General features: G+C 44.4%; 2 protein-coding genes across 2 annotated transcripts in view; both read left to right on the plus strand.

Annotated features, from left to right (window-relative positions):
• Window positions 1-27,907, plus strand: part of RPP25L (ribonuclease P/MRP subunit p25 like) — a 190,466-nt gene that overhangs the window by 120,403 nt on the left and 42,156 nt on the right. The window lies entirely within an intron of this gene.
• DCTN3 (dynactin subunit 3) lies at window positions 17,269-27,898 on the plus strand. The gene is made up of 7 exons (XM_053408671.1): window positions 17,269-17,424; window positions 22,023-22,107; window positions 22,972-23,058; window positions 23,472-23,555; window positions 24,405-24,463; window positions 27,198-27,257; window positions 27,517-27,898. The coding sequence occupies exons 1-7, from the start codon at window positions 17,311-17,313 to the stop codon at window positions 27,604-27,606; spliced, it is 579 nt and encodes a 192-aa protein (XP_053264646.1). The 5' UTR covers window positions 17,269-17,310; the 3' UTR covers window positions 27,607-27,898.

Genomic DNA, 27,907 nt, shown 5'->3' on the forward strand with positions numbered 1-27,907 from the left:
TCAGGTTACGTCCTGCGGCGACCCGGAAGTACTGGAAAGGGTTACTTCTGGGTTTCGCCACGTGCGCATGCGCAGAAGCGCGAAATGACGTAACGCGCATGTGCAGAAGCGACGAATCGCAACCCACACGTGAGCAGGCACGCCGCTGCAGGTTGCATTCTTTTCATGTTGCAAACGGGCCTCCAGAATGGATCTCATTTGCAACCAGAGGTACCACTGTACAGGATTGTCTTCAGACGGCTCGGGGGTCTGATAACTCCATAACCTCCAACATTTCTTCGATGAAAATGTGTGCTGCTCTGGTTGGCCAGGAGCAGCTTAGTCATGCTGGCCACGTGACCTGGAAGCTGTATGCTGGCTCCCTCGGCCAGTAAAGCGAGATGAGTGCCGCAACCCCAGAGTCGGCCACGACTGGACCTAATGGTCAGGGGTCCCTTTACCTTTACCTTTAAGAAAAAGTGGGACATTCTGGGATCAAATCAGAAACCATGATGGCTTCTCTAAATCTCGGACGTCCCTGGAAAACAGGGACAGTTGGAGAGCCTGCTGTTGTGAAGCCAAAAGAGATTATTGTGAACTTTAGGAACTGTAAATTGAATATTCAGCCACTCATTATTGAGGGGAAGTGTGTGGAACAGGTCTTGGTGTTTTGATTTCTGGGAATGGAGTTGAGAGATGACCTAACCTGGGGAGAAAACAGTAAAGACCTGATGAAGAGAGCACAGCAGAGGTTTTATTTTCTGAGAATCCTCTGGAAAAACAATCTCCCAAATGACCTGTTGATGGCATTTTACCATTGTACCGTCCAGAGTGTATTCACTTATGGTCTGTGTGTGTGGTTTGGGAGCTGCACGGTCAGGGGAAAAACAATGCTGTCCAGGGTTGTAAAGACTGCGGAGAGAATAATTGGGTGCACTCTTCCCACCTTGGAACAAATCTATGCTTCCAGGTGCCATAAGAAAGCTGCAGAGATAGCGCAGGATAGTGCGCACCCCGGAAATGATCTCTTTCAGCTTCTGCCTTCTGGAAGAAGGTCCAGGGTTATTAAGACTAGGACTAGCTGCCTGAGAAACAGTTTCTATCCAAATGCGATTTTGGTTTTAAATGCAGTGTAAGGAGTCTCTGTGGGAGTATATTGTATTTAATTATGGGGTATCAGAGTTTTTAGGGGCTAACCAGGCTGGGATAGCAGGCTTGTGTGTTTTTGAACGTCTGATGTAGATTTTTTCCATTTCGTTGTTCTGTATGGGACAATGGCAATAAAGATTATCGTATCGTAAGGGTCCTGCTTTGGGGCTTAGCATTGGGGCATCGGGTTGGCCACTGTGAGAAGAGGATGCCGGACTAGATGGGCCATTGGCCTGATCCAGCTTCAGGCTCTTCTGATCTTCTTATATTCTTTAGCTGGTTTTGCCTGCGGGGGCAATGTTGTCATCTGGCTCCTGGAGAACTGCCTTCTACTATCAAGCATCCCAGGAGAAACAGTCACAAGCTGTTGGGATTTTCACCCTGCAGCTGATGTTTCCCACCTTTGAGCAGAAACAGTTTTTAAAGTTTTTAAACACGTAGACTAAACTTGTGTTTATTTCACATTTCTCTTGGCATGGGTGCTGCTGTATTCCTGCAAAAGGTGAGAGAGAGAGAGAGAGAGAGAGAGAGAGAGAGAGAGAGAGAGAGAGATTCATTCTGGCCCCTTCCCTCCCCTTGAAAAGGGCCAGGCATTTGACTAAAGTTATTCCGCACATGACTGGGCCTGTCCAGGAAGGCCATTAGGACATGCCAGGGATAGATGCTCTGGGATTAGAGGCGCTGGTTTAAAGCACATCCGAGAGGTAAATATTATCACCCTGCCATGTGTGTTCTGGGGAAACTCAGGGAAGTATTCACGGCAGCAACAATCGCGCCTGTTGCTAGGATGTTGTCACCTAACACTGATATTTATTGTTTGTTTATATTGTTTATATAAATCCTGCAGCTACCCCCATGCAAACCTGCCTAAGGATTAAGGACCTGGCTATATATTTCGAGCAGGGTTCTAGTGATGTTTGAGAATGGTTTTGTTTGGGGTTAGTCTTATGTGAATAGCTGAATAAGTCTAACAGAGCACATCTTTTTGCTTTTTGTCTTTTTTAAATTGTGAGCCATCCAGAGGATGCAATTAATGGACAGCCTATCAATCTTAAAGGGGGGGATTATGATCCTGATCAGAGGTAATTTTCTGGGGGCTCCTGTGAGGTGGGTGGTGACCAGAGAGAGGACCCCCTTATTGCTGGTGGCGCCCACTTTTAGAATACGCCCCCCAGAGACGTCTTTTTAGCACCTTCCTTTTTTTTATTTTAAGCACCAAGTTAAGAGATTTTAAACTTCCCAGACTTTTAATGAGCAATGCAAACTGATCTCAACTTGATTTTTTTATTTTTTTTACAGCAGTTGTCTATTTCCAATTTTATCTGTCATTTTATCATGTGACACTGCTGGTTTATCTGTTTATTGCCATGATTTGGTTATTATTTGCATGCATATTTTTAATGCAGTTTGTTTCAATCACTTTTTATGGATGCCAGATTTAAGCTTTTATCTCAAGATTTGAAGGCGGCTATAAATCCTTGAAATGAATGACTCATAATAACCACCATGATACCTGTTATTTGGCAAACTGCCCTGCAGTCTCCATTAATGCATGCATTCTGCTCAGTCCTCTCCCATTTTGGACCTACAGTGCAGGGAAACCAACTTACCCTAGATCACACAGAGGGTCCCAGGTGGAAGCGAGACTTGAACCCAGGACCCAAGTACAGCATGACACCCCCTGAAAACCGGCGTGTTTTTTTCCTACCTCTTGTTTGCTTTTAAGTTACTCGTTTTAAATATTTTATTCTACCTCCTGGCAGTTTGCAATGTAAGCTAAAACGCTACATTGTATTCTCAATAAAATACAATCAGCACTTAATCAAAAAAAGTCACAAAATAGAGCAGGGAGGCATATTTATTTTTAAAGAAATATTTATATACAGCTCTTGAATAAAGAAAACATCAAAGTGGTTAACAACAACTGCACATAAATCCATGCAATATTTTTTAAAAAACCATTTGAAAAAAAGTTAAATTCCGAAATGCAGATAACAATTCCTCAGACAAACACGGAATACTGCAGTCTGAAGCAGACTGCAGAAATCTGTAAAAAATGTCCTGGAAAATCTGGACGTATGGCAACCCATGTCCATAGTGTTGTTTTTGCCGATTTTCCTTTAAAAAAGGCAACACTGGATCTCTAGTGGCAAAGAGTTCCACAGAACTGGGTTGACAATGCTAAAGGCTCAGTCTCTTGTTGCTGCTAAATGAGCCTCACCAACAATATCCATTGTGGGTCACAGTGGTGGTCAAGCAGGAAGTGAGGGCTGAGTAACTAATTCTAGTTCCCATAGGCATCTATGAGAACAGGATGCTGAACTCTGTTTTTTTTTTTAATAAAAATTTTATTGATTTTCCAACATATATTATAGGACATTACAAATAACAATACAAAAACAAACAAACATATAAACATGTATAATTTCATAACCTTTTTTCCTTATACCCAATTTCATCGACTTCCCCATGCCTCCCTTTTCTGCATCCCTGTTTTAAACTTTTTCAGCAACCCCTGATCTCAATTACTTATAATTCACTTTCTTTAACCTTTTTTCTCTTATCCAATCATTTATCGCTGCAAATCTGCTTTACCTTACCCATGACATTTTAACACTCAATAATTTTACAACAGTTCTTAAGATAAAATTTAAATTTCTTCCAGTCTTCTTCCACCGTCTCTTTCCCTTGGTCACGGATTCTGCCCGTCATCTCTGCCAGTCCCATATAGTCAATCACCTTCATCTGCCACTCTTCCAGCGTGGGTAGTTCTTGTGTCTTCCAATACTTTGCTAGTAAAACTCTTGCTGCTGTTGTAGCATACATAAAAAACGTCCTATCTTTCTTTGACACCAATTGGCCTACCATGTCCAGGAGAAAAGCCTCTGGTTTCTTATGAAAGGTACACTTAAGCACCTTCTTAATTTCATTATAGATCATTTCCCAGAAGACCTTAATCCTTGGGCACGTCCACCAAAGGTGATAGAAAGTACCTTCAGTTTCATTACATTTCCAGCATTTGTTATTGGGCAAAAATCTATCATTTGCCCAATAACAGGATGCTGAACTCTGAAGCCAAACCATCCTTGGAGCAATTGCATCAGGGCTCATGCTTGCAAGGGACCCCAGAGTTTGGGAGCTTTCAATTATTATATATACCGTATATATATATTGATCGTATTGTGTACCGATTAATCCCCGAGGGTCTGAGAACTTTTGCTCATCATTCTGCGGCTATTCCTTGTGAAAATCTGGTCTTATCCACTGAATCAGAACTTTTCAGATGCACAGAAAAATCCAAAAAAGGATTTTGCTTTGATTCAGTGGCCAATATCAGATTTTTGCAAGGAACAACGGTCCCAAGGAAATTAATTGGTCCACCATATGGTCCAAATGCCCGGCAAGCGAAAGTGCAGATGAGGCCTAAGTCTCTAGCTCTTCAGGAAGGAAAGTTAGGAATCAAAATGTGCAGGGCACCAACCAGACTGGAGATGAGGTTTTCCTGAAGTCGGGGGTGTGGGGTTCATATTGCCCTGCACAGAAACTCCAGACATTGGAAGGGCCTCTGTCCTTCAACTCTGTTTGGCTGTGAAGTCAACCTCTCCCCTTCTCTTTGCAGGATCTCCAAGAGCTTGTGCGGCAGGTAGTTTTCGGCAGCCACAGATCGGTCCTTGACGTGCCTTTTGTGGGTTAGGAGAAGGGTGCTTTGAGGGCGAAAGGCAGCAAAGGAGTGATGGTGGCAGGTTGCATATTTTGCTGTCCCAAACTAGGGCGTTTGAATGGGAGTGAGGGAGAAAACTGATGGCAGGGATGGCTTCCTATGTAGCTTCAACCACCTGCTCACCTGTGTGCTGGAGGTGGGAGAAAGAAGTGAAGGAGGTGGGAGAAAGAAGTGATATGCCGTGTTCCTTCGAACATCACCTCCTATATGTTGCTGGTGTCATGGATCTCCTGCTTTGCCAAAAGAGAGAGGGGAAATAAAAAGGTGGGTTGATTTCCCTTCTTGTCTGGTTGTGATCTTTTGCAGGGGATAATTGTCCTCTCCAGAAAGATTTGTTGAAATGGGCATTCTGTAACGGAGGAGGAAGGTATCACAAAAGAGGACCAAGCCTCTGTTGATTAAATAAAACTAAAACTTGGTGCCCAGATGCAGGAATGGAAACGATCAGGGGCCCAATCCAGGCCCCTCCAGGTTTTATCCATCTCCAAGGCAGATTTCCAGGGGCTACAGAGAGGAAAACATGCCATCTAGTGAGCAAATGGGCTAACTGCAATTTGGACTGAATTTGCAAAATGAGAACCAGAAGTCTCACACCGTGGGTGTACTTTCCTGGGAGTAAGCCCCATCAGTGGGAGATCTGAGTAAACTGGGCTGCAAAACTTCAGTCGATACAAAATGAGTTTCTTAATTTGTTCTGTCTAATTTTGTTTTCGTCTCATACGCCGCCGCAGTGCCTTTAAACGTTGAGCTGGCTATAAATGTTTTCACTAGAGAGCTTTGAGGTGCGGTTTTGAGATCCAGTGTTGTGCAGTGGTTGGAGTGTTGGGCTGGGACCCAGGAGAAACCAGGGTTCGAATCCAGACTCACTCATGAAAGTCACTGCCTCTCAGCCTAAACTACCTCTCAGGGTTGTTGTGCGGATTAAATGAGCAGCGGGGAGAACTATGTACTCCACCTGGAGCTCCATGGAGAAAAAAGTGGGATATAAAAGCAGTGGAAAATATATAAATGAAACAGTGAAGCAAAAGTGACACAAAATAAAAGAGAACATTTGTGGCATAAAAATTTACAGGATTTCGGTGGGAATGTGTGTACTGACTGGAAATAAGCAGTGTTGGAAAGGCACTTTTTAAACTTTTTTTTGCAATTCATTATATATCATTTCCCAATATTCTGTTACCCTTTTACAAGTCCCCATCCCAAAACTTTCACAGGTGCAAGCTGTATTGAAAGTGGGATCCACGTGTGACTGCTCTGATAGCACCATGGCCACAAATCATCATGTATGTGCCATTAAAAGGATGCTTTGAGGGGCTCTATGTAGAATTTGGCTCGATGTAACCCAGTGGGGTTTTTACTTCTGAAGAAAGATGCAAAGAGGATCAGACTGCAAGGGGCAGTACTGCAGGTTCCTGCATTATTTCTGTCCAGAGAGGCGCTCTTGCACTCTAGCTTTCTTTTCTGGAAAAAAAGAAAAGCTTTTAATTATGACATCTCCTCTTCCATTCCCATGCATACCCCTCTTCCCCTGTTGCAGAAATACCGTATTTTTCGCTCTATAACACGCACCCGACCATAACACGCACGTAGTTTATAGAGGAGGAAAATCTGTAGGCATGCCACCCGTAGGCATTCCCTCCATAACACGCACAGACATTTCCCCTTACTTTTTAGGAGGAAAAAAGTGAGTGTTATGGTGCAAAAAATATGGTAAATCCACTCCACAGGTTTTCACCTGGCGGTTCATGCCTTTTACACACTGTTTATGCATTTTAATGATGAATTCTTTTGAGCTGGCCACAAATGCAGAGGGCTTGCTCTTATTTGTTTATTTAAAGCCCCCCAAATATGGGCTGCTTCCCCTACCTGCTGCCGTAAAGAGAGAAGCCAATGAGAAGGCTGTCGATAAATATTCTGGGCCAACCCTACGTGCTGATGGATGCCGGAGGTAAACGGCTAGACAGCTGCTGCAGACAGACAGATAGCTGCAGCAGATATCCAGATAACTGTAGACTAAGGGATACAGGAGATATATAGACACTTCATGGAGAATCCGGGCAGAGCTCTGCTAGACAGATAGCCCTGTAAGCAAATCAATGGCTACTGTACACAGAAGGACAGCAAGACAAAGCAAGAGGCAGGAAGAATAGGTTTTGAGGAGCAAGGGACCACATTTGTACATGTCACACAGATTGGAAGCAGCAAAGTGTGGACCTGAAATTTCCCCTTCAGCAGGTTGGAACTAGGGGGGCTTCCAAAGTCTTGCTACTTTTTTCAGAGGGGGGGTTCTATCTCATACTGGTGAATCACAGCAGTTTGCGAAATCTCTCCTGGGGAAAAAAATAGTTTATTGTTTCCACTTCAACCAGCAATATTCAACAAACCCAGCCAGCCCCACACAAGCACCCAATGTCTAGTTACACTTAGCTTTAGAGTCAGTTCGGTTTTTAAGCAAAGGTTTCATTCCACAAGTTGCTGTGTGTTCTCAGAAGCCTATAACCTTGTTTTATAGAAACTGCATATGTAATAAAAGTTGGTCAGGAAAAGTGGTGGTTTTTTTGTCTGTTCAGCTCTCTTGGACATAGGTCGTCATTTTGTCCCTTGTTATTCGGTCCCAGAGTTGCGAGATCCAGATCTCAAAGGCATTTAGAGCCTTCCAATACTTTGCCACAGTAAGCTATATGCAGCAATCATCAGGTGAGTAATGAGCTTGACAGCTTTAAGAAAAATGCAGAGAGCAAAACCAACCCCTGTATATGGCATTTATTGACCTGACTAAGGCCTTCAGCACTTTAAATTGCACTGCCCTGTGGACTGTCCTTCTGAAAATCGGCTGCCCAGATAAATTTGTGAACATCCTTCGGTTCCTCCATGATAATATGGTGGCAACAATTGTGGATAACAATGGCTCTCATAGTGAACCATTCACAGTGGGATAAAGAGTTAAACAGGGATGAGTTATCGCCCCAACTCTTCTTTATTATGTTCATCACTATGATCCTACACCTTGTTGAAAGGAAACTCCCCACCGGGTAGAAATAATATATAGAACAGATGGAAAGCTCTTTAATCTAAGTAGGCTGACACCAAAGAGTAAGGTTACCGTAACTTCCGTCATGGAGCTTCAGTATGCTGATGACAATATAGTGTGTGCACACTCAGAGGATGACCTCCAAACCATCCTAAATATCTTCGAAGAAGCTTACGGAAACCTTGGCCTATTGCTCAACATCCAAAAAACCAAAGTGCTGCACCAACAAGTACAAAACAGCAGCGCCACAAATCCAACTCAATGGTGTAACATTGGAAAATGTTGATCACTTCTCCTACCTGGGCAGCTATCTTTCCACAAGGGCCAACACTGATGCCAAAATCCAGCATCGCCTGAGCTCTGTGAGTGTGGCTTTCTCCTGATTGAAGCACCAAGTGTTTAAGGACCGGGACATTCACAGGAAAACCAAAATGCCATTGTACTATCATTGAACATTCATGGGATTATGATATGCTGGAACTTCCTTCCCTGAAATTTCCATAAATACTTTCAAAATAATTGTTTTGAAAAACTTGTAAAAAGGTAAAAGTATATTGGGAAATGATTTATAATGAATTAAAAAAAAATGTTTAAAACTACTTTCCCCCAAAAAAACCCAGAGTCCTTTTTGTTGGGAATAACCCAGACAGAAATTCCTAGGTGTCAAAAAGGGTTATTTATGTATGTAATAACTGCAGCCCGTGTTTTGTTAGCCCCAAAATGGAAAGTGAGCGAGGTACCAACTAAAGAGGATTGGCAACTTAAATTGACAGTATATGCAGAACTTGCAGATTTAACACAAAGAATAAGAGAGCAAGAAAAACATATAGTTGAAGAAGAGTGGAAAACATTTATTGAGTATATGGAAAATTACTGTATACAGCTAAAAACACTGGAGGCATTAAGATAAATTCAACAGAATAAATAATTTTTGATGGATGTAAAAGTTTTAAAACTGATTTGAATGGTTTAGTAAAATATGCAGGAATATATTATATGTAAAATGAACCATGGAAAGAGAAGTCACTTGATATTTTAAAGTTTGTAAAATGTTTATTTGGAATTGTAAAATTTAAAACTTAATAAAAATTATTCTTAAAAAAACCACACCTTTTTCGTAATAGTAAATCCAGCTATGTTTGTTTCACTTTACGTAAGAAATCTCATTTCAATAATTGACTAGCTCTAATGAACTGTCTGCACACCATTTCCTTCTTTTTCCAGGTTGTGAGTATGGCATGTGTTCATGATTATATTATGTGTTAATGGTCTCATTCCCCCTTCTCTTAAACAGCCCTAGATTTTCTGGAAGGGAGTGGGGCGTAATAAAATTGTGCAAACCAAAATGTAGTATCGGTTACATGGTCGCAATTCATGTTACAAAACAAACATCAAAGTTTTCGGAAACGATTACGAAATCTTACACAGGTTAAGCATGCAGAGATGAAAGAGCGTCAAAATTACGAAAGGGAAAGAACTGCGAAACAGGATGGGCTGAACAATTCACGAAAAATGAAGGAAGCGAGATGATATCTCCAACTCCATCCCTAGTCCACAGCTGGGTAAGAACACTACTAGGAAGAACCCAAAAGTCACAAAATGTGACAAGCATTTTGAGTTCACCAGAGCTCTTTATCAAGCAAGACGTTTCACAGCGGGACGAGGAAAAATAACAATGAAAGAAGTGGAATAATTACGCTGGATGTTTCATGAGGTCCGCTCAGAGATCAAGCCAGAGGTGGCCTGTTTATTGAGCCATTCATCCTGATGCATTTGCAGGGAGATTAGACGACGACAATAATAATAATAATAATAATAATAATAATAATAATAATAATAATAATTTATTATTTATACCCCGCCCATCTGGCTGGGTTTCCCCAGCCACTCTGGGCGGCTTCCAAAAAAATATTAAAATACTGTAATACATCAAACATTAAAAGCTTCCCTAAACAGGGCTGCCTTCAGATGTCTTCTAAAAGTCTGGTAGTTGTTGTTCTCTTTGACAGCTGGTGGGAGGGTGTTCCACAGGGAGGGCGCCACTACTGAGAAGGCCCTCTGCCTGGTTCCCTGTAACTTGGCTTCTCGCAGCGAGGGAACCGCCAGAAGGCCCTCCGTGCTGGACCTCAGTGTGCAGGTAGAACGAGGGGGGTGGAGACGCTCCTTCAGATATACTGGACTGAGGCCTGAGGGCTCTAAAGGTCAGCACCAACACTTTGAATTGTGCTTGGAAACGTACTGGGAGCCAATGTTGGTCTTTCAAGACTGGTGTTATATGGTCTCAGCGGCTGCTCCCAGTCACCAGTCTAGCTGCCGCCCTCTGGATTACTTGTAGTTTCCGAGTCACCTTCAAAGGTAGCCCCATGTAGAGCGCATTGCAGTAGTCCAAACGGGAGATAACCAGAGCATGCACCACTCTGGCGAGGCAGTCCGCAGGCAGATAGGGTCTCAGCCTACGTACCAGATGGAGCTGATAAACAGCTGCCCTGGACACAGATTTGACCTGCGCCTCCATGGACAGCTGCGAGTCCAAAATGACTCCCAGGCTGCGCACCTGGTCCTTCAGGGGCACAGTTACCCCATTCAGGACCATTCAGGACGATGTCAACTATTTATTCTGATTTCCTTGCAGGTAGTTTAGACGATGTTGTGTCAAGCAAGTGTTATCCCATGTTTTCCAATGCAATTTCCTGCAGGACCTCTGGTGGCACCTCCTGACCTTCTGCCCTGCCAGTCCCAAGGGGCACCAGACCCCACTGGAGAGAGAGGCAAGTAGGAGACTATGTTAACACAACAGAGTCTTCCCCCAAACTGCTGCCATCCAGATGTTTTTGACTACAACTCCCAGCCAGCGCAGATTCATGAGCTGCACTTCCAGAAATAAGCATGGGAGGGGTTCGAACGGACAAGCCTCTGGTCCCTTCCAACCCTGCAACTCTATGATGCCATGAGCTAGTGGCAGTAGCAGGAACTGTCTCCCTGCAGACAAGAAGTTGTGCTTGAAGCTTCTGGGCTGTGTGAACCTCTTACTTACAGCCTTGAATAGGATTGTTTGACCCTTGACAGCTGAAGCATCACCTGACTTCCCAAGAGCTGACCCCCTGCCAGTATTCCCACTTTGCTTTTCCCCTGCCGGCTGGGCCTGACCCCGAAAGGGACGGCACAATGTCTGCTCCCAAGAGTTAGAAAACGCACCCAGCAGCAATCCGACCGAGAGAGGCAACATGATCTTGCTTCTGCGGGTCACCGTGATGGCAGGGAAGGTCACCGCAAAGGACCGACCCTTCCCGTTAACGGCGTGTTGAGCAGAGTGGCCCCCGAACGCGCAGAAAGACTGCCTGCAATTGGGTTATTGACACACAATCTGCGGAAAACACTATCGAGATGGTTCACACTAATGTTATTTAGCTGCAATACTTCCGTAATAAAAGGAATCAATGGGGGAGAGAAAAGACCTGTCTGGGGGTTTGATTTTCTCATTTTAATGGCATACTTATTTACTCCCGCCAGCCCTCCGATCGGATTTTCATTACACCGGCTTGCGCTGTAAGTGGACCGGTATTGATAGGAGATGCTGACTTCAGCTGGCTTCCCGAGGGCACAAATTAAAAATTACTCATATTCAGTGACACGGCAGTGTGCTAAATGACTGGGCACGTAATGGTTGTGCAGTTATTTGGGAGCATGTAAAGTTTTTAACATACATGGTCATGGGTGTGTATGTCAAGAGCTTTCCGTGGCTTTGTGTTTGAGTTGAAGAGCAAGCCCTTTCTAGGAGCTTAGGAAGTCAAACCACTGCTCCATCTCTAGCTCATGGCTGTCTGTGCTGACTGGAAACGTCTCCCCAGGTTCTCAGCCCTACCTGGAGATCCCAGGAATTGAACCTGTGACTTTCTGCTTGCAAGGCAGAGGCTCCTCTTCTGAGCTACAGACCTTTCCTGGGATGTTAAGGTGGAGCCTCTAGTTATGAGTATCCGGTGTGTGTGGGAAACAGAGGAAGGCATTTGAGCAGGGTAGCAGGAACTTTGCTTAGAGGTCGACATTCTTTGTTCAGTATGTTAACGGAGGAATCCAAGGGCTCCCTTGGACAAGAAACAAAGACACCAACCAGGGCAACTTGGAGCAAAACAGCAGCCTGTAGGCTTGGCCTTTATTGGAAACTGTCGCAACAGGACTCGCACCCACAACAAGATGAAGCAAGATGGAAGTCCCGAACAAAAGAAGACCCCAACTTTTATTAGCTACTAATCCCCCAAGCTACACCCCTAGAACTACATCACAACTACATCATGACTACATCATTGACACATCACAAAAAGGAGGGGTTGAGGGAGGGGTTGTGGAAGTAACCTGAGTATCTTGACACCTGGCTGGTTCCTCCTTTCCCCCTCCCCATGAGTCATTTCCAGAGGACAAAGGGGAGTTGGCAGTTTCCTGCCCCCAGAGGGAAGATCTGATCATTGTCCTTTGTTCCAGTCCATGTTGAATCCACTCCCATATGCAAGTCCGTTGTGTCCTTGATGGTCTTCTGTCTGGGACCATCAAGGTTGCCATGCCAACTTGGCAGGGCTCCTGAGTATGTGTTGGTACAGTTAAGGGATTATGGCCCTCCTGTATCAAGCCATCCCCCTTTGATAGTCCTTCCTTCATGGAGCAAAATAAAAGTGGACCGGTGTAAATCCGATGTACGGTTGATTTACTATGAATTAATAACAGAAACGTCGCGTATGTCGTGTGTGAATGTCGTGTTTGTACAAACTGAATGATTGGGGGCAGGGGTTCCTGCAACAAGTATAAACTGTGGCAGAAGGAGGAAAACTGGGGAAAGGGGGAGTCTGTGAGCTGTGGGGAGGAATAACCATAAGAATTTCCTTATTGGATCAGACTCAGAGTCCATCCAACTGCCTTACTTCATCAGAAAAGGGGCATCAAAGGGAGGACTTTCTGTGTCCTAGACTGTAGAATGCTTTTCCTGGGACAATCCATCAGACCTCCTCTATCTGCTTTGAAATGCACAGCCAAAATGGTTGCCACAGATTTAGTTTTCCCATTTTAATCCCAGCTGATGGTTCTGTTGGGTTGTTTCTGCCGCTCTGTGCTTGACTAGAATTGCTCTGTGATACGTTTAGCAGTTATTTTAAATGTGTTAAAATTCACTATGGTGTTCATTTGATTACCCACTTTGGTTTAAGTTTTGTAAGACAGCAAAGCAGAAGTATGGCGAGTAAATCAATCTGCCTCCTGTTTCCCATGGCAGCTATCCAAATGTCCCCAGGATGCTGAACAAGACCACAACAGACATTTATGATGACTGTGGTGTCCCCAACATATGGAGAATTCAAGTAAGAAACTGGTGAGTCAGTGTCTTGATGGACTGAATGGACTTGATGGGGTTACCAAAGCTTTACTCAGGCAACACAGAAATGCTTCTCATTGGTAGAAATACCAACACAGAAGGCTAGGAGCCCACCTGTTCTTGGATGGGCTACTGCAGGAATCAAGAACCTCAAGATTCCAGTCCTCAAGACCCTCCACAGGCCACGCCCCTCTCCACAGGCCACACCCCTTAAGAGATGTACATATGGAGACACTTTCATGTGGCTGGAATACAGCATGCTGCGGAAAGTTTGTGTTGCATCTGTCGCTCTGCTTCCTTCTGCCTCTGACCTTGTCCACCACTGACATACAACCCATGGACTGTTGCCCGTGAAGGAATGTGGCCCTTGAGCTGGAAATGGTTCCTCGCGCACCCCTTGAGAATTCAGGGCTTCCATTCAGATCCCTCAGAGGATTTAAGGTGAACCAGGGCTGCAGAGGCTGAAGGCTTGTCCGCACTCCTGCTTGTGCCGTGCCTAGAAAGCAGCTTCCCCCTTCTCCTGCTCCTTTCCATGAGAAGACCCACTCTTTAGTGATGTTGTTGTTGTTGTTTAGTCGTTTAGTCGTGTCCGACTCTTCGTGACCCCATGGACCAGAGCACACCAGGCACTCCTGTCTTCCACACTCCTGTCTTCCACTGCCTCCCGCAGTTTGGTCAGACTCATGTTTGTAGCTTCGAGAACACTGTCCCACCATCTTGTCCTCTGTTGTCCCCTTCTCCTTGTGCCCACAATCTTTCCCAACATCAGGGTCTTTTCCAGGGAGTCTTCTCTTCTCATGAGGTGGCCAAAGTCTTGGAGCCTCAGCTTCAGGATCTGTCCTTCCAGTGAGCACTCAGGGCTGATTTCCTTCAGAATGGATGCGTTTGATCTTCTTGCAGTCCATGGGACTCTCCAGAGTCTCCTCCAGCACCATAAATCAAAAACATCAATTCTTCGGCGATCAGCCTTCTTTATGGTCCAGCTCTCACTTCCATACATCACTACTGGGATAGATCAGAACAAACAGCAATCTGGGGAAACCCACAAATTGCCATTTGGTCCAACTGAGCGCTAAAGAGTGGTTTTCCCAGGGGGAAAGTAGCAGGACAATGCTTTCTATGCATGGGACAAGCGGAAGTGTGGACCCCTGAGAAGAGGGATGCCAAGTGCTTTTGCCTCACCACTGTCTTTCCACACTGAATCTTTGCAAACATCTTGCACCCATGACTGGGCTACCCAGCCAGATGGGTGGGATAGAAGTAATAAATGTTGATGATGGTGTGAAACCAGGCAACAGGGTTCTTCTTTGCACCCAGGGTGGGATCGGGGCTTCTAGATATGAGCCCCAATGCTGACCTTTTCAGAAACTAGTGGATTTTTTCAGTCAATACTAGTCTTCCTTTCCTAACACGAAGTGAAGCTCAAATGCTTTGTAAACAAGTAAAGACTGCTATTCTGCATTGATTTTTTAAAAATACTTATTGTACTGTATTGTACTACTGTACATGCTGTAATGCCTTCTGGAAGCCCATTACAGATGATTTTCCACACCTTTAAAAACACTTTTCCGGACAGTGTGAAGGATGGTATAGAAATGTAATTAATAATAATAGTAATAGTAAAAATTAAAACCTTTGGCTTTCGAGATGTTGCTGAACTCCCGTTATCCACTGGAATTGCTTGCTGGGTCTGGTAAGAGTTCAGCAACATCTGGAGGGCCAGAAGTTTCCCTTCCCCTGAAGTATTTGAACTGTCTCTCAGCTGACTCCAAATCTTTGAGGATTTGAAGTTTCTGCAGGATTCTGTTCACAGCAATGGCTCTGCAATAATTTACTTGCATTGTTCCCAGCATACACTTGGGAATGTGATGTTTTTAAAAGAAGATGTCCGCAAAGTGAATCTGCGAGAGGAAATTAAGCTTATCTAATTTAACGGTTTTAGGTTATTTTAAAAAGCAACACTATTTTGAAAAGTAGAAAATTGGCTCTCAGAAACTGGGTGAGGGAGGTGAGTTCATGGTATCAATTTTCTGTGGGAGAATCCGAAGACAACATCTAGTACCTACTATGCCAATGTTTTGTGAAACAGGGTGGACTATAAAATACAATAATATCTGTGTGTTTGCGGATAATTACCTAAGTGTTGTATTGCAACTTGAACAATTAGCAGGACCAAACAGGACCTAATTGAACAATTAGCAGGGCCAAGCAGCATTGAGACAAGACGACTTCCGGTTGCTCTGTGCAAATAAAATTTTTATTGTTTGCATTGTGATCCTAAGCCCATATTCTTCTGTGCTATGGCTCCAGTCACCCAACAGCTGCAATCTGCAGTTATTCTTACCAGAAATGAAAGCACATCTACGAGAGTTGCTGAGAATAAATGAACAACATGGGGAGGCTAGCAGGAAGAACTTTAGGTCGACAACAGAGAAGTGCAAGTGGATGTAGAAACCGCACAACAGAAAAAGCTGTGCCAATTGATACACAGAGAGTTCTACTTGTGGCCTGTCTAATTCCCCACCCAGACCCACCTGTAACCTCACTAAGGGCAAAATCATGGAGAACAAGGGTATTAATGGTTACTAGCCACGGTGGCTATGTTCTCCCTTGCTGGAGGCAGCAATGAATAGAGAGAAGTTTTTCTCCCTCTCTCAAAACATTAGGGCTCATGAACATCTCCTGAAGCTGAAGGTTGGGAGATTCAGGACGGATAAAAGGAAGGTCTTTTCCCCCCATGTAGCGCATACCCTGTTTCCCTGAAAATAAGACATCCCCTGAAAATAAGACGTACTTCTGTAGCCTTATGAGGCTTTGCCCTCGGGTGAGAAAAATATTGCGCCCGGGAAAGGGAAGTGGGAGTCAACAGACACTCAAGGAATAGTTTCGGAGAAAAGGCTTTTATTTCTACCATCCATGAACTGGTAGAAGGAGCAAGTGTGATAAGTCACAAAAAGCATGCACGAAGTTCACAACCATGTGCACAAGCATATATACCCCTTTCCAGTTCCCTCCTCCTTTCTCCTCCCTCAGGAGTCCTCTGAGCATGAACAGAAAGCTGTCTTGGGACTCTTGGGCTCTTGGCGCCCTTCCCAGGAAAAGGGTTTCAGAGTGTTCAGATATGTTTCAATCTCTTGTTCTGACATGGTTCCCCTACAGAAAGTAAGTTGCAATGTGGTTCTTTAGCAAGGCCAGAAGGCATCAGAAAGGCCTGAGAAACAATGGACTGTTCTCTACCTTTGTTGCAATCTTTTTAGTTACAGCAAGCAGAATGTTTCTGATGCTTAGCTCCTGAGAAAATGATTTTGAGAAGCTTTGAGCCTGCTTTGGTGGGGGGTGACTTCGGGCCTAGGTGAGGTCACCTGTCCTCACCTTCCTTCACTTCCAGTTTTGCCTCTCGCTGTAATACGGTAGTTAAACTATGGAACTCCCTGCCACAAGAGGCAGGGATGGCCCCCCACCTGGATGGCTTTAAAAGATTAGACAAATTCATGGAGGCAGCTAAGCCTCCGGATCCGGCTTATGGCTTGTCCCATTAAGGGCCTCATCCCACCCCAGGGCTCTATCTTCAGTTCCCAAATTTTAAAGGCCCTGGCAAGCGGCGAGAGAGATGCTCTGCCTCCCTCAACTAGGTGCGCCACCGTCGCTTCCGGACTCCATTTCCCAGCATTCCCAGCTCCGCTGCAGCCGCAGCTGATGGGAGTTGTAGTCCTCGGCCTCGGGAGGCGGCAAGGTCTTCCGCGACGGATCCGGAATCCTAGGGCAGCGACCTGGCCTCCTGCCCTGCCTAAAGTTCCCTTACCCGGGGCCTCGCAGCGGAGAACTAGGCCTCGACGTCTCCATGGCAACGCTGAAAGCCGCTTCCGGGTCGCGAGAGGGGCAACTTCCGGGCGGCCGCCCAACCGCTTCGCATAGAGAAGCTTGAAGAGATAGGGCAGCGCCGCCCGGCGCCCGTTAAGGAATATGACGCCATCACGTTCCCCCTCCGAGGCCCCGCCCTAACTTCCGGCGGGCGTCGCTTCTGATTGGCTCCCTTCCCGCCCGGCATCCGCCGGCGCTTCGGGTGTTGCCAAGATGGCGGCGGCGGCGGCTGTGGAGATGCAGCAGCTTCAGGGCCGGCTCGACGCCTTGGAGGGGCGCGTCTTCGGGGCGCCCGCGGGGAGTGAAGGCGCGGCGGGGGCCCGCAAGGTATCGCTGCTGCTGCGGTCGTGTTATTTTCTAGCTAGAACCATAGTTATTTATTTATTCGTAGGCCGCCTTTTCCCCTGTCAGGGACTCCAGGCGGTTTACAGATTAAAAGTCAGAAGAGCCGAAAACGGGTCCGCTTCGGGCCAGGCTCCTGGACCAGACCTATATCTCCGGCCTCGAGGCTAAAACTGGCTGGCAGCCCCTCTCCGGGCGTTTCCCCAGTTCCTACATGGAAGCGCTGCCGGTGACAGAAGCAACCGCCTCGTACAGAGCCAGACCCTTATTTATCGTCTTCCAAAGCAAGTACTCTATTCCGAACTTAAACATGGAAAGCGTAATGCTGGTGGTCAACAAAAGAGGTTTAAAGACTGTTTCATTTTTTTAAAAAAAAAGATATTTATTAAAATTTTCCATTGTAATACATTAAAAAATCAAAAAAGAAGAAACAAAAAAGTTTAAAAACACATAGAATTCACAATCCTTATTTTCTTTTTTTTTTAAATAAATTTTTATTAATTTTCCAACACATATTAAATGACAATACAAAACAATACAGAAACAAACAAACATATAAAGGTAAAGGTAAAGGTACCCCTGCCCGTACGGGCCAGTCTTGACAGACTCTGGGGTTGTGCGCCCATCTCACTCAAGAGGCCGGGGGCCAGCGCTGTCCGGAGACACTTCCGGGTCACGTGGCCAGCATGACAAAGCTGCATCTGGCGAGCCAGCGCAGCACACGGAAACGCCGTTTACCTTCCCGCTAGTAAGCGGTCCCTATTTATCTACTTGCACCCGGGGGTGCTTTCGAACTGCTAGGTTGGCAGGCGCTGGGACCGAGCAGCGGGCGCGCACCCCGCTGCGGGGATTCGAACCGCCGACCTTTCGATCGGCAAGCCCTAGACGCTGAGGCTTTTACCCACAGCGCCACCCGCGTCCCTAAAAACAAACATATACACATGTATAATTTCTTAACCTTCTTTTCCTCAAACCTTCTTTCAGCGACTTCCCCATACCTCCTTTTTCTGCATCCTTGTTCTAAATCTTTCCAGCAACCCCTAATTTTATTTACTTATGGCACTTCCTTTAAATCCTTTTTCCCATATCCAATTGTTTGTCGCTGCAATTCTATTTTGCATTACTCAAGACATTTTAGCACTCATTAATTTTACAACAGTTTTTAAGGTAAACTTTAAATTTCTTCCAGTCTTCTTCCACCGTCTCTTTCCCTTGGTCTCGGATTCTGCCGGTCATCTCAGCCAGTCCCATGTAGTCAATCACCTTCGTCTGCCATTCTTCCAGTGTGGGTAGTTCTTGTGTCTTCCAGTACTTTGCTAAGAGTACTCTTGCTGCTGTTGTCGCATACATAAAAAACATCCTATCTTTCTTTGACACCAATTGGCCTACCATGCCCAAGAGAAAGGCCTCTGGTTTCTTCACGAAAGTGCATTTAAGCACTTTTTTCATTTCATTATAAATCCTTTCCCAAAAAGCCTTAATCTTTGGGCATGTCCACCAAAGGTGATAAAAAGTACCTTCAGTTTCATTACATTTCCAGCATTTATTATTGGGCAAATGGTAAATTTTTGCAAGCTTGACTGGGGTCATGTACCACCTATAAATCATTTTCATAATATTCTCTCTTAAGGCATTGCATGCCGTAAACTTTATACCGGTGGTCCATAACTGTTCCCAGTCAGCAAACATAATGTCATGTCCAATATCCTGTGCCCATTTAATCATAGCTGATTTAACCAACTCATCCTGTGTATTCCATTTCAACAGTTATACATTCTTGACAGATTCTTAGTACTGGGTTCCAAAAGCTCTGTTTCTAATTTCGACCTTTCCACCTGAAAGCCGATTTTCCTGTCCTGTTTAAAAACTTCATTTATCTGGTAATAATGGAGCCAATCTCTTACTTTGGACTTCAATTTCTCATAACTCTGCAATTTAACTTTTCCCTCCTCATACTCTATAATTTCCCAATATTTCGGCCATTTAGATTCCATGTTTAATTTTTTCACTTCCTTAGCTTCCATCGGTGACAACCACCTGGGTGTTTTGTTTTCCAGCAAATCTTTATATCTAATCCATACATTATATAGGGCTTTTCTAACAATATGGTTTTTAAAACCTTGATGGATTTTAACCTTGTCATACCATATATATGCATGCCAGCCAAATCTGTTATTGAACCCTTCCAAATCCAAAATATCTGTATTTTCAAGAAGCAGCCAGTTTTTCAGCCAGCAAAAAGCCGCTGATTCATAGTACAATTTTAAGTCCGGCAGGGCAAACCCCCCTCTTTCTTTTGCGTCAGTTAGTATCTTAAATTTTATTCTGGGCTTTTTGCCCTGCCAGACAAATCTAGATATATCTTTTTGCCACCTCTTGAAACAATCCATTTTGTCCACAATCTGCAATGTTTGAAACAAAAATAACATTCTCGGCAAGACATTCATCTTAATAACAGCAATTCGGCCTAACAAGGAAAGTCTCAAACTTGACCATATTTCTAGATCTTTTTTCACTTCTGCCCAACATTTCTCATAGTTATCTTTAAATAGATTCACATTCTTAGATGTCAAATTTATCCCCAGGTATTTCACCTTCTTTGCTATCAATAAACCAGTATCATTCTGGAATTTCTCTCTTTCTGCACTTGTTAAGTTTTTGTCCAATACTTTCGTTTTCTGTTTATTCCACAATCCTTATTTTCAATAACATATTTCCCTGACTTCCCCACACCTCCCCCTCTTGTATTCCAATTCAAATTGTTGGTTCAACAAGTTCTTGTCCCTAATTTTTAACCTTTTTATATTTTATATTTAGTTCATTTTGAAAAACCAATTTTGCCTTGTAAACATCAATGATTATACATCAGTGCTTATTCTTAAAACCTTTTTCTAAAGTCGGCCTAAATTCCCTTCCACGATTTCCTCAATTCTCATACAAATAACAAAACAAAGTAAAAGCAAAACAGATTATAATTATACACCCTTTGGATTCCCAAACTCCACCCCCCCTTTCCCGGTTCCAATCCCCAACAAGCGTCCATCAGTCAATCTACTATCAGCCTGGAGACCTCACATCCGAGGCTCTTAATTCTCTCTCAATTCTTCTCTGCCGGTTTTTTTGATAGTCCTTGGTATTAAGCACCAAATATCGAAGAAGCTCTAGTCCAATAGGGTCCATGTTTCAGGACAAAAGGGAGAAACGTGCTGAGAGGAAGGCACGATGGCAAATCCACACCGTGATCAACTCCCACCCGGAAACCAATGTCCCCACTGTGGAAGGACGTGTGGATCCAGAATTGGCCTCCACAGTCACAGACTCATTGTTAAAACCGTGTTTATGGAAGACAATCTTACTTGGCTATGAGGGATCGCTAAAGAAGAAGATGATTTATTGAATTTATAAACCCAGAGGTCTCAGACCCTTGGGGGGGCAATGGCTTCGAGTACACAAGCAAATCACATCCATAGCCAATCATCTCCAGTGGCCCCTACCCTATTAAAAAGCATTGTTCAGAATAGCTGTTTGCACAACACTCTCCTCCCAGGTATTCCCACCATGGACAGCACTCCCTCACACACATGCATGCAGTCATGCCTTCATGCATAAACTATTGCATACAAACACCCAAGCACACATTCGGTATTTGCAGCCCTCTCCTCTCCAGCATTGGGGTGAGGGTGCAGAAACTCTGCCTTTTACTCTCTTTTTTTAAAAAAAAATTATTCAAAGTTATAACAAAACATATTTTCCGAAAACATATCTGTCAGGGAACTGACATCGGAGCTAGAGGCGGAGGCAAGGCACCCAAGCGATGCTGGAGAAGGGCCCAGCAGGGAGAGAGGCAGCCCATCTGCTGGGGAAGGAAATCAGCGTAACACCAGGGATGAAGGGGGGCAGATGGGGGAATCGGCGAGGGGGCTCCAGGACTCCTCGCCGGAGACCAGCGGGGAGAGCACAAGTCCTCCGCTACCCACACCCACCCTGCGCAGAAGACTTCCACACAGGGAAAGTACGCGTAGACTTGGCGTCAAAGAACTTCTTTGCTGGAAGAAGTTCAAGAAACGCCCACTGACGGAGTGAATGGCTGTCCAGACAGAAAGGGTTTAACCAGGCAACCTAGCCTAGAGTGGCAGTAACTTACGCACGAGCAACCCCCTAAACCATCACAAAATCGTTAATCCCCCCCCCCATTTTTCCTTCCCCCCCCCACAAAACCCATCCCCTCACCCCACCCCCCGACTTCCCTCAGTTCCAGTCTTTGGTTTCTCCAATAATGCTATTTTCTGCATGTTACAGAGTTGTATAGATCCTCCAACTATTTAGCTAATTATTATCAGTAAAAAAGAAAATTGTGGATGTTTATTCAAAACCTGCCAAGGAGTCCAGTTCGCTTTGTTGCGTACCTTTTACTCTCAAAGAGGAGGCATAGGGGTTTTATTTCCCATCTGGAGATGAAGCTGTAGGTGTGGCAGGTTACTCACTGTCTCTGGTTTACTTGACCAGATCCAGCTCGGTGCTTAGCTGCTCCTGCTGTGTATAAGTTGTCTTATAAGTTGTTAACGATGTCTTTTCTCTTGTAGATAGCAGATGGCTTGGTTAAAGTCCAGGTGGCTTTGGGGAACATTGCAAGCAAAAGGGAGCGAGTGAAAATTCTTTTCAAGAAAAGTAAGTACCGTTTATATTTTTCAAAACAAATCAATCTGCAATTGGCTTAGGAGCAGCTAAAATAAGGGGTGTCTTAAGATTGTCAGAGACTGCAGAACTCCAGAGAATTTATTGTGGTGAGGTGATGTCAGTGGGGGAAGTCAGTTATTTGAACATAAAGTAGCCATGACTTCCTAAAATTGCAATGAGCAGCATAAAGTGTCCTTGATCCTGTGATCATGTTGTGTCAGTCCTATGTTCTGTAGTAGTGGCTGCATCTATGGCAGTCTTCTGTGGTCTCTGGAATAAAATTAATACATAATCCAAAGCAGTTATTGTGGGTTTCTGGAAACTTGTTTGTCACTGTAAAAGTAGTCAGTGGGGGCAGCATAAAGAATAAGCTTTAAGATGTCCTAGGAGTCCTATCTTCAGAGTCATTCACATGCTGTGTTAAGGCAGTGATGACTTAGAAACAGGCCTTCTCTGTAGTGGCACCCAATTTGTGGAAATTCTGGCCAAACTTTATATGCCTCTTTGTTTTTGTCTTCTCTGCACAGGATAAAAATGCTTTTATTTACCTAAATTGATAATAGTGCTTTACTTTAGGATTGCTATTAAGTTTATTTAAGACTTGTATCTGGACATTTTATCTGCTTCTGTGCAACTGAGAAAATAGTGGTTTGCTAAAGATGGTCTAATGGCATCATGGCTTATTGTGAATGTCCCTTGACCCTCATAGCAAATTCATGGCTAGAAGTCCTAGAAAAATTATTGAAAGTCATAACTGGCTTTGATCTGTTTCCAAGTATTCTGCCTAATCTGACAATACTTTTTCTGTCATTGCTATGTTCTAAATTTCTGATTCTCTCTTCTTTCTGATTCAAGTTGAAGATGTCATAAAGTATTTAGATCCCCAGTACATTGATCGAATGGCTATTCCAGATGCTATGAAGCTGCAATTCATTTTAGCAGGTAATTCACAATATGAAATAGTTTTGGGCGTTGTTGTTTTGTTTTGGGTTATTCAATGTACGGTGCATTCCTAAACATGTCTGTCTAGAAGTAAGCCCCACTGAATTCAGTGGCACTTACTCCCAGGTAAATAGGTATAGAATTGCAGCCTTAGATGTTTAGTGTTGTTACTGGGATTTTTCAGCTTCCCTTTTTATTGCTTAGAATACTTGAAGAAGAATACTTGCATTCTTAATGTTATATTCTAGATACATTAATCTGTTCTTTAAGCATTCTGTTTTGCTTCAGCCCAACTAAAGAGCCAGCTCCTTTCATTTGTTCATCTGCTGTGCTATTTGCTCTGTTGCCATTGAATGACAAAGTCGACTATTCTTCCCTCCACTGATGTATCTCATTCTGTTCTTCTCCAACAGAAGAGCAGTCCATCCTGGCTCAAGCAGCACTTCTGGAGCAAGTCAACAACCTGCAGCCATATTTGGACAGTGCACATATCAAAGGCAAGTCTTGTCCCTTACCCAAGTACCAAGAGCTAAGATACACATCTGCTGCGGCTGGTTCATTCTGATTCACATTATGTTTTTATGCATTTACAGGCATTTTTGTGAAAATCATTGCATAATAATTCCATCTTCTCGTTTTGTAATATTGTTATGTACAAGCCCAGGTTATATGTCTTTAAAAACAGAATGCCAAGCTAGCCCAGAAGAATTGCTCCCTGCCATTAAAGGGGGGGGGGTGGATGGTTGGCCTAATTCAGCAGGCTCTTATGCCCACCAAGAAGAGAGGACCTATTTATAGACATTTATAGTTGGGCTAGGAACGTGGGTGGCGCTGTGGGTAAAAGCCTCAGCGCCTAGGGCCTGCCGATTGAAAGGTCGGCAGTTCGAATCCCTGCGGCGGGGTGCGCTCCCGTTGCTCGGTCCCAGTGCCTGCCAACCTAGCAGTTCGAAAGCACCCCCGGGTGCAAGTAGATAAATAGGGACCGCTTACTAGCAGGAAGGTAAACGGCGTTTCCGTGTGCTGTGCTGGCTCGCCAGATGCAGCTTTGTCACGCTGGCCACGTGACCCGGAAGTGTCTTCGGACAGCGCTGGCCCCCGGCCTCTTAAGTGAGATGGGCGCACAACCCTAGAGTCCGTCAAGACTGGCCCGTACGGGCAGGGGTACCTTTACCTTTACTATAGTTGAGCTGCTTGCCACCTTTCCTCCTAAAACTAGCCCCCTAGTTGTCTATATACCTATCCCATATGGAAGCATCTTTCAAGGCTATTACATCGGAACACCTAATAGTATTGAGTACCATTCCTGAGTATCAAGAGCCCGACACTCATTCTGTGGTCTCTTGCAGCTGCTCCCGACCACGCTACCAAGCTGCAGAGGCTTTCACAGATCCACATTCAGCAGCAGGTAAGCTGGATGCTTGAGAACAAAAGCAGAGAATCGTTGGTTTCCTCCTCTCTTTTCCAGTTGAAAAACTTGGCAGGAGCTGCCACAGTTATCCTCTAGCTTTATCTTCTGTCACTCATATAAGCAAAGCATATGAATAAATTCGTCAAATGGCCCCCTAGTACTTGGCATTGTAGGCCAAGCACTCTGCTATTTTGAGGTGCTCCTTCTTACACTAGAGCCAGTGTGGTGTAGTGGTTAAGAGCGGTGGACTCCGAATCTGGTGAACCGGGTTTGCGTCTCCGCTCCTCCACATGCAGCTGCTGGGTGACCTTGGGCCAGTCACACTTCTCGGAAGTCTCTCAGCCCCACTCACCTCACAGAGTGTTTGTTGTGAGGGAGGAAGGGAAAGGAGAATGTTAGCCGCTTTGAGACTCCTTCAGGTAGTGATAAAGCGGGATATCAAATCCAAACTCTTCTTCTACACAGCTGCATAGTTGAGTTTTCTAAAATCTGGGCTCAGATGTTCTGATGCTCGACTTCCGGGTTGGCGCCATTGTTTAATGGCGGATTCCCTCCGAGCTCCGGAGGGAATCGGCTCCGTAGCGTCTGGGTCTGGCCGCTGCGGCGAAGCGGGGACCCTTAAAATCACAGGCGCGGATGCCTGTGAACACAGAGACTCGGCGGGCACCATTTGCGCCCCCCCAATCCGCGCCGGAGCCTTTTTAAAGGCTTCGGAGCGGAGGCAGGGTGAGGCGTGGTGCTGAGAGTACTCCCTCGCCTACGGAGTGAAGCCGCAAGCCATAGACAGAGAGCGCCAACTTCTTCCAAGACCGACTGGACTCTAAAATATAAACCCGTGAGTAATACGGAGATTGGAACGTTAAAAAACTTAATTCTGGATTTGGAACGAGCGGGAAGGGGCTAAAAAGGAAGTCACCCCCCCCTCTTTGTAAACAATTTAAAGCAAAGGACTGGGCAACTAAGGTCGAGAGAACCTGTTTCCTAGTGAAAAGATCTTGATTTCACGGTTTTGATACTATAAGGATTTACTGGAGGATAAAAAGAATTTGGGGACTGAAATTTCACACCCCCCCCCGAGACCCGGGAACGTCCTAAGAGAAAGTCTGTTGCATGGAAGATTTTGACAGCTGTCAAGAGAGCTGCGAGTCAGCTAGTTGCCAGCTGGAAAAAGAGAACATTGTTTCTGCTGTTTTTGTTGTCTTACTTGAAAATAACGAGGGCTGATACAAATTAACTGGACTTTTGGTTTTGAGCTGAAAGGAATATCAAGGAACTAAAATCCCCCTAGAGGGGTAATAGGGATACTACATTACAAAAATGGCTGGAGCACGTAAATTTCAAGCAGAACTGGATAGAACACTCGCTCTCTTGGGAAACTTGAAAGATGAATACAATGTTATGTCTACAAAGATATCACTACTACACTGGACAGTGAACAACAGTTTTGAGCCTGATAAGGACTTGAAACAGGAAGCCTACTTAACTGAACAAGTAAATGAAACTGAAAGTGCAGAAATGATGGAGCAAGGTGCTGTCTTTGAAGAAAATGAAGGAGATGCAGGAGATGTGCAGGAGTTAAAGGAGAGTTACAATATGAGGCCTGACATGATGATAAAAAAGGACAATAAAAATTGGATGTGGAAAGCCTGGTCTGAATGGGAGATTATAAATCTGCGGAAGGTGAAAGCTGGAGCCTTGGGGACATCTGGATCTGTAAGAAATTTGAAACAAGAGTTGGAGCCCCCCATAGGCTTCGCGTTCAAGTATGGAAGACTGGCTGGAAGCAACAAGGATTCTGCTGGGCCGGAGCCCCTCCGAGACTTGGGGTTTAACATTAAGGACTATCAAAGAGACCGGCAGAAAGGAACTGAGAGAGATGAAAGGGCCTCGGACGTGAGGTCTCCAGGCTAAATAAATAACATAAAGACTGATGGACATTGGTTGGGGACTGGAACCGGGGAAAAGGGCGGGTGGAGGTTGGGATCCAAAGGGTACATAAGGATAATTTGTTTTTCTTTTCATTTTTAATTAGTGGTAAGGAAATTGGGTAAATCGTGGAAGGGAAATTTTGGTCGACTTTAGGAAAAAGGTTTAAGAACAATTAATGAGGTATAAGTATTGATGTGTGTTTTTAATAAGGTAAAATTGGTTTCTTCTTTTTTAAATTAATTGAAAATAAGATTGTAAAAAATAAATGGAGGAAATGGAAAAAAGAGGCAAAGTAAAATAATGGTATGTTAGAATAAATGTATAAATTAAGGTAAAGAAATAAGTTAAGGACTTGCTGAACTGATAATTTAAATTGGAATACAAGAAGGGGAGGTGTGAGGAGGTCTGAGAAATAAGGTTAAGAACAATAAGTATGAATAATTTTATGTGTTTTTTTTTCTATTTTTTCTTTTTTTGCTGTTTAATTTTGTTATGTATTTTTTTGTTTATTTTTTGTTCTTGTTTAATTCTTGAAAATGCTAATAAATATTTAATAAAAAAAAAAACACAGATGTTCTGATGCTGCACAGCAGGAGCCTCAAAGTCTCCAACTGTGTTGATTCCCTTCCTCTACTAGCAGTGGGTCAAGAAACGTTGCCATCCACACTTAAGAATGTCTGCCCACGTGGCAGCTCTTCTGTGGGAAGAAACAACCCTTGTTAGACTTACATCTTAGCACTGAAACACCAAATTGGCAACATCATGAAACCCTGTCCGACTGAACCCTTCTGCTGTGTTGCAGGATCAATGCGAAGCAGTGACTGAGAACATCCGGTTCCTCCTAGAAGATTACAACAAAATGGTATCCTTTTTGCCGCAGTGCCGCTGTACGGAGTACATCATCCCACAGGGTGTGCCTTTCCTGGCCGCTGTGTTGAGGGACAGCTGTCCCAGCTCTGTCAACTCAGCATTCCACTACCTACTGCAATACTTCCATCTCGGACTGACTATTTCCGGTGTTCCCTTTAAAGTCCTTCCCTTTTGGCGCTCTCTCTCTCTCTCTGCTTTTGCTGTTACATTTGTCAGACTCCCAACTTCTTTTCCTTAAAAGATTGCCCCAGACTCTTCTCCTTTCTAAACAGTTTGTCCAGTGGGACGAAATGCTGACCCAGCTTGAAGCAGCAAAGCAAGTCAAGCCTGTGCCCGAGTGAGGGCAAAGCGGCAGCTGGGTATCAGCTGGCACCTGTGGCTTTCTAGCATCCTCCTTTCATATTCCCCTTGAAAGTAGCAGAGGCTCTGCTGGTGGTTCTTAGAAATGATATCATGGGTATTAATCTGTAACCCACATTTTCTCCATTCCTGGCCTTGACTGTGGGGCTCAATGTCTGTATATATTTCTTTCCCAGGTTATCATTTCCTCTTTTATTTATTTTACTCAACCAATAGGTTGAAGGAGCATGATCTGTCACACTGTGGACAACAATAAAAACCTAACAACCCCCAGTGCTGATG

The sequence above is a fragment of the Podarcis raffonei genome, chromosome 11 (genome assembly GCF_027172205.1).
Source record: "Podarcis raffonei isolate rPodRaf1 chromosome 11, rPodRaf1.pri, whole genome shotgun sequence".
In the NCBI taxonomy this organism is placed as follows: Eukaryota; Metazoa; Chordata; class Lepidosauria; order Squamata; family Lacertidae; genus Podarcis; species Podarcis raffonei.